Source organism: Triticum dicoccoides, chromosome 5B (genome assembly GCF_002162155.2).
Source record: "Triticum dicoccoides isolate Atlit2015 ecotype Zavitan chromosome 5B, WEW_v2.0, whole genome shotgun sequence".
In the NCBI taxonomy this organism is placed as follows: Eukaryota; Viridiplantae; Streptophyta; class Magnoliopsida; order Poales; family Poaceae; genus Triticum; species Triticum dicoccoides.
The window spans coordinates 24,284,106-24,290,252 of record NC_041389.1 but is presented as its reverse complement, the minus strand read 5'-3'; the positions used below and the strand labels follow the sequence as shown (position 1 = coordinate 24,290,252).

Below are 6,147 nucleotides of genomic sequence, written 5' to 3'. Positions count from 1 at the left end.
AATAAACATACGGAACGGCAAGGATTCATACGGAACGCCAAGGATTATTATATATGATCAGTTACCAGGGAGTTCATCTGATGATTCATCAACTGATTCATCGGATCTCGACACGGATTATGATGAGCTAACTGATGATTCATCAACTGATTCATCAGGGAGTTCATCTGATGATATGGACTGCTCTGAAGGAACACCCCCCCCCCCCCTGAAGGGAATGAAAGCCGTCTGATAATCTTTCTATAGGTTCCCCGAAGAGAATGGAAAAATCACAGAAACACTTTCTATATGTTCTGTTATTTCGTCGATGGGACCTCCAGTGTATGCGTTACGAGGCAACTAGCATTTTGTCATTAAAGTTCGTGAAAGAATGTTTCGTTGGAAAAACCAACGCCGATCTAAAACTAAGTCTTCCTTTCAAAAGTGAGCGAGCAGAGCTGAAAAAGATGGAGTTACCTGGAGATGAGATTTCTTTCTACGGATATGAAGGATAGAAGAGTGACTTTGTTTTTCACCAAAATCTATATTTGGGTGCGCTTTATTTTTCCATTCCAAATCCAAAAATTGATATTCTTGCTATGGTTCTCCTTAATAACGCTAAGATTGTTGCTTATTCTCTGGAACTTGTTCGATCCTTTATTTGCGACGGAATAAGTTGGTAGTCGTACTAAACGAATACTAGTTTAGGTAGGTGTAAACTGCTTTTAACAGCCTGAAACAAACAGGGACAGATATCTCAGAAACCAATCCTAGCACTGAAGGAAGGCCAGATACATAACAACAAAGGGGAAAAGATCCTCTTCTCTGTACCATGAACTGCAGCTGTATGAAGAAGAGTGAGGCTGGAACGTTCCTGGTGCAGATCGGCGCCGTGGTCAAGAAGGTACCTGACAGCAGGGAGGTGTCCATTCTGGGCAGCATACTCCAAGGGCGTAAAACCTAGTAGCGAATTGATGGTTAACTCATAAATTAAACCCATTGTCTCACATTGTAGTAGTAAGTACTCCCTCTCTGTAAATAAGGGAGTACTGTACATTCTTATCTAAGATCAGAAAGGAAATGCACGTGTTCATTAGCACAGATTACCCTGAGCGCTGTCGGGGTTTCCGACGTCCATCTTGACCTCCTCGACGAGGTACCGGTAGACCGGCAAGCTGCCACAGCCACCGGCGGCATCAAGCACGTTCATTCCCATGTAGGTGGTGTTGGCCACCGTCGCCGGGATGCCGTGCCCGTGCACGTCCAGCTCCTTCGCGATCTCTGCAGTTCACAGACATGAAAAAGGGGGGCTCTTTTTTAGCTACGAATCGTAGCATGAATCCCATGGTGTACTGCAATTCCATCAAATTGGAAAGAAATCATCAAATTGGAAGTACTAATTAAGAAATGTCACTGATCTGCAAGGCTGCAACTAGAAAAGCCCCCAAATTCCCAGCTTCGCTGCTAATCCTAGAAATCGTAGCAAGAATCCGGTCCCGTGCTACTTAGGAAATCGTGACTGGTCTGCAGCTAGAAAACCCCACCATCAGGCATGAAAAAGGGGGCACTTTTTTAGCTATGAATCGTAGCATGAATCCCATGGTATACTGCAATTCCATCAAATTGGAGTACTAATTAGGGAAATGTCACTGATCTGCAACCGGAAAAGCCCCCAAAGCTTCACTGCTAATCCTAGAAATCGTAGCAAGAACCCCATGCTACTTAAGAAATCGTCAGTTCGTCACTTGTCTGCAGCTAGAAAACCCCAGCATCAGGCACCCCGGAGCCGCCGCAAACCGGCCTACGAAATCGGAAGGCAGCGGCCGGCGCGCGCACGTACGGTGGCTGAATCGACCCTAATCGCCCGGCCCGGTCAGATCTAGAGCAGACGGAGATGGAACGCCGGAGGGGGCAGAGAGAGAGAGGTGCGGCTTACTCTTGATTTTGCGGATGCTGCCGTCGTAGGCGGCGCAGATGAGCGTGGCCTCCAGCGGCCACCGGTCACGCTCTGCGAAAAAACAAGAAAATCAATCGAACGGTGAGACGTACGGCCGGCCGGCGAGGGGAGGCACGGACAGAGCGACGGATCCTGTCGCGGGTCACCTTTGCCGAGGAGGAGCTCGAAGCACGTCGGCAGCGGCAGCTCCCGGGTCCCCATCCTCCCTCCCTCCCTCCCTCTCTCTTCGCCGGCGGTCAAGATGGCGTTGGGCGGCAGAGCCAGGCGAGGAAGTGAGGAAGCTTCTGGAGTCGGAGAGAGAGCGGGGGTGGGGAGGGGGATAAAAAGGGCGGGAAACGGGGGAGGGAGTGGGTGGGGACGCAATGGGAGGTCGACACGTGCCCTCCCGCTGACCGTACGATCTGACACTCGTGACAGAAGCCACGGGCACGCCCTCTCCCCTCCCTTTTGCTCCGCCTCCTCGATTCAAATTTCGAAATTTGAACCTCCCTCTCGCCACCACTTCTACTTCTTGGACGGCGGTCGGGAGAGAAAACCCGTGAGCTTTGATGTACCCAAAAGCGTCTTATATTTCACACAAAAGGAGAACTATATATATAAGAGCATCTACAATGAGACTTAGGCCCAGTTCTTTTGCCAGAATCCGGGGATTCTCCCAGAATCCGACCCCTACCCAGCTTCTCCCAGAATCTTTGAGCTACATTTAAAACAAAACAGAGGCTGGGCAACTCGCTCCCAGGGAGCTCCCCCGATGGCATCCTTCGTTGGCCGTTCGATCGGCGTTGACCATGTCTTTTTTCGCGCGTTGGCCGTTCGATCGTCGCTGGAATTCTGCGCACTCGTTTTTACCTCGGTGGATCGTGGCGAGGGATGACGTGTGGGCCGGCGTTGTGGCCATTTGGATCGAAACGGCTGGGTGTTGCTTTTCCTGGTGCGGGGGCGCGAGGCAGCCTCTCCTGCCGCGCCGCGTGCGAGCGCACGCGTCATGGGCGCAGCTGGCACAACCGCACAAACCCTACCCCCAATCCATAGCCGCCACTCCCTCCCTCCTCCTCTTTCCTCCCTCGTCTGCCACCACCACTCCCTCCCTCCTCGTCGCCCTGCCTCTGCCCAGCTTTGCCGCCTCCCGCACGCTCGTCCTCTCATCTCCCATGGAGGGGAGGGGTGGGGATGTAGGGGAAGGAGGAAGCCGGAGATGAGGAGGTCGATGCAGGGGACGCCATGGATGGTCGGGGCGCTGGCTCCTCCTTTCCCCATGCCACGGCTGCCCAGATCCGGCGATCCCCTCCCACTCCGGCATCCAGGTTGGTTGACTCGATCTCTCAATCACCCCATCGCCGCGCTGCACACCGTCGTCAAGGACCAAGCCGTCGCCGCCACAGTGTCCTCCTCCTCGGTGGCCGCGGGTGCCCTGCCCGCCAAGCTGCCCATTCTTATCTTTCTGGAGGCAATCTGGTAGTGCTGGGCGCACGGTGATGCTGTCACGGTATCCCCCTCCCCGGTGCTCTTAGATCCAGCAGTAGCTCAACGCAGGAAAGCCGGTTGTGCTCGATCTGCTCGCCTCCTTCGCCTCGCAGGCTCAGCAAGCAGCAACAACGTTAGCTCTGTTTCTCCCACTCCCCTCCCCCCTCTCCCTCCTATAGATTTCTCTCTAATGGCAACTCCTATGGGTTTGGTGTATCATAGCTTTTTTTTCTTTCTTCCAGCTGAAGCCTGCTCTCATTATGCCTGCCACCTCTCTATGAGATCAATAGGTTTGATCGCCTTGTCTGCAATTTGGCTGATTCCAGTTAGTATTCTTGTTCTTTATGGGAGATACGAGTTTGGATGTAGCTCACTGGCCAGGAGAACCTGCGATGCCAGCAGACCAATCTAGATCTGCAAGTGTTGAATATGCAAACAGTTATGTAGTATGTGCAGTTTACTTGCTCTGTTTTTACGGGGATTTTGGAATTTTCCATACATGCATGACCCAGATCCGTTCTGTGATTTCCATTGTCTATTTACTGGTTACCCAAGTGTGTCTTATTTCCATCTTTCTTTGTCTTGATATAGCTGAAGGTCAACTGCTAGCCCATCCATGCAATTCACTAATTTAATTATGCCTGCTTGCTCGAAGTCTATTTTATAGATGGCCGGCATATTATCGTGGGAGGTGTTTAACTGTTTTCTCTGGAATAAACTGAAAGCTGATTATTTTGAAAATGCATCATACCGCGCTGATTTATAATAAGATTGTTACGCATCATCAGTTTTTGGCATATGCTTTTGAGTTATATATCGCCATGCCAAGTTGCCAACTAACTGATACATGGTTATGGTTGAGGAACAATGTTGAGCAGTACAAGGTTACACCATCACAGTTCAAACACATCTTTTTTGGTTGATAGTTTTTGAGATAGCTTACTGCTTATGCCCAATGGGAGTTTAATTGGGCATCTTTAATATTCTAAGAATCACACCGGCGCAGCACGCTTAGGTTGTTTCCAGATCTCATGTTTGTCTAAGTCACCAAGTTAACCCACAAGAATTTGTTTACTTTCTTGGCTATTGTGGTTAAAGGCATCCTTTTATTAGAGCTATATATAGTTTTTGGACATGTTCCAGTTTGGTTATTTTTTATGGATTTTGAATATGTTTCAATTTGATTTTGAATATGTTTCAATTTGATCACTTTTGAGACTCAGTTAGAACAGATAATTTTTGTTTCTTTACCATATAGTTCCTAATCAGAAAAGCCTCATCTGCAGGTTGGAGGCATTGGCGTGAAGGTGTCGTGAGTTATCTGCAAGGGCATTGTTGTGACGTGCTCCTCCATGTCTCCCGCGAGTTCTTGGTGTGGGGATCATGGCTCCAGAGAGCATAAAATGTATGCATTGGAGGTGGTAGCATTGCTAAAGATCTACATATTGTAGCAGTAGTTTTTACTGTGAAACATAAGCTCTTTTTACAGTGCAACTATTAAATTGTAGTAGTAGTTTTTCTTGCAGCTTGTAGTAGTAGCTTTTCTTGTCAAAATTGGTCCTTTCTCTGTACTTGTTGATCTTTTTAGTCTGAATTTTCCAGCCAATTCAGGATTTTTGTTTTGCAACATTATGGACGATGCATGTCTTTTATATTGGCTTGAATTCCAAGCTCTTCTTTACATTGGTGACACATATGACCTACAACGTTGAATCAGTTTTATTTTTGGTTGAATTTCAAATCAAAAGTCTTGAATTACAGTTTCAGTTCTTTCTACTTAGCTTGGCAATCAGTTAACTATCCAAGTACAACTTACTGAATGACATGTGTTCTCATGAATGAAAGCTGGTCCAGTCCAACTTGTCATTTTTTTATTGGGTCTAAAATTTGACTGAACCTGAACTGAAGTTTAGCTCAGCCTCATTTGACAAACAGATACACACACAACGCAGAATATATATACGTTCTTGAATGATATACTATATATATACCTTCATCCACACTGTCTGATTATGAGTGCTTTTTGTTGTTGTCAGCGACATCATGGGTGCCGGTGGCAGAATGACGGAGGAGCGGGAGAAGCAGGAGCTGCTCGGACGCGCTAGCGCCAGTGAGATCTTCCAGCATGCGCCGACGGACAAGCCGACATTCACGCTGGCCCAGATCAAGGAGGCAATCCCGCCTCACTGCTTCCAGTGCTCGTTGATCAAGTCCTTCTCCTATGTGGTCTATGACCTCGTCATCAGCGCGTCCCTCCTGTACGCCGCATTGGTCTGGATCCCAGCACTCTCGAGCATGCAACAACTGGGCGCCTGTCCGCTCTACTGGGTGCCTCATTTTGATTTTCTTACCTTGGTGGGTTTGTATTCAGAAAATTAATTTGCCTATTTTTGCTTTTTAATCTGTGTTGGGAGAAAGATGTTCCTCTTTGTTGAGAAAATGTTTATTGTATGGACCATACAAGGTTCTTTCTCCAAATGTTATTGTGTGGTGCAACTATGATCTGTTTTCCTTGTGCAGAGGGCTGCGACGAGGCAGACAGGTGGCGGGCGGCAACAATAGGGGTTGGCAGATGCTCCGAGACCAATAGCCTACTTAGTGGTATGCCTCCCTGTTCGTTTTTTGGTGTTTCCTCAAGATTGGTGTCGTGCAGTTCTGAGTTGTTTTGTGTGCGTGTGTGTTGTGTGATGCAGATGGGAAGGAGGATCCAACAAGTTAGCCCCCACAATTGTGTTGTTGGAGAACTT

The 6,147-nt window shown here is 48.3% G+C and overlaps 2 protein-coding genes across 5 annotated transcripts in view; one reads left to right on the top strand and one right to left on the bottom strand.

Moving 5' to 3' along the window:
* The window catches only part of LOC119307148 (ankyrin-3-like), an 8,355-nt gene extending 6,120 nt beyond the window's left edge, over positions 1-2,235 (bottom strand). For both annotated transcript variants that reach the window (XR_005149172.1, XM_037583247.1), the window contains exons 1-4: positions 2,083-2,235; positions 1,916-1,987; positions 1,087-1,260; positions 811-939 (exon numbers count right to left, since the gene is read on the bottom strand). Coding sequence is in view for 1 of the 2 variants with exons in the window: in XM_037583247.1 (XP_037439144.1) it covers positions 811-939; positions 1,087-1,260; positions 1,916-1,987; positions 2,083-2,137 (430 nt within the window). In the remaining variant the exon portion in view is untranslated. The remainder of the gene's footprint in view (positions 1-810; positions 940-1,086; positions 1,261-1,915; positions 1,988-2,082) is intronic.
* Positions 2,236-2,883: 648 nt separating this feature from the next.
* On the top strand, positions 2,884-5,856 carry LOC119307147 (fatty acid desaturase DES2-like). 3 transcript variants are annotated; one of them, XM_037583244.1, is made up of 3 exons: positions 2,884-3,240; positions 4,687-4,805; positions 5,437-5,856. In XM_037583244.1, exons 2-3 carry the CDS (start codon positions 4,753-4,755, stop codon positions 5,777-5,779), a joined length of 396 nt encoding a protein of 131 aa, XP_037439141.1. In that variant the 5' UTR covers positions 2,884-3,240; positions 4,687-4,752; the 3' UTR covers positions 5,780-5,856. The 3 variants fall into 3 exon arrangements, with proteins under 3 accessions (XP_037439141.1, XP_037439142.1, XP_037439143.1); XM_037583245.1 differs by having other exon boundaries at positions 4,687-4,818; XM_037583246.1 differs by having other exon boundaries at positions 2,884-3,533; positions 4,687-4,818.
* Positions 5,857-6,147: the final 291 nt, after the last annotated feature.

What these genes read in the sequence shown, in the direction of transcription:
- LOC119307147 (XM_037583244.1), top strand. Translation starts at nt 4,753, where the DNA reads ATGTCTCCCGCGAGTTCTTGGTGTGGGGATCATGGCTCCAGAGAGCAT. An exon ending in GGCTCCAGAGAGCATAAAAT is followed by an intron (nt 4,806 to 5,436) that starts GTATGCATTGGA and finishes TGTTGTTGTCAG; the next exon opens with CGACATCATGGGTGCCGGTG.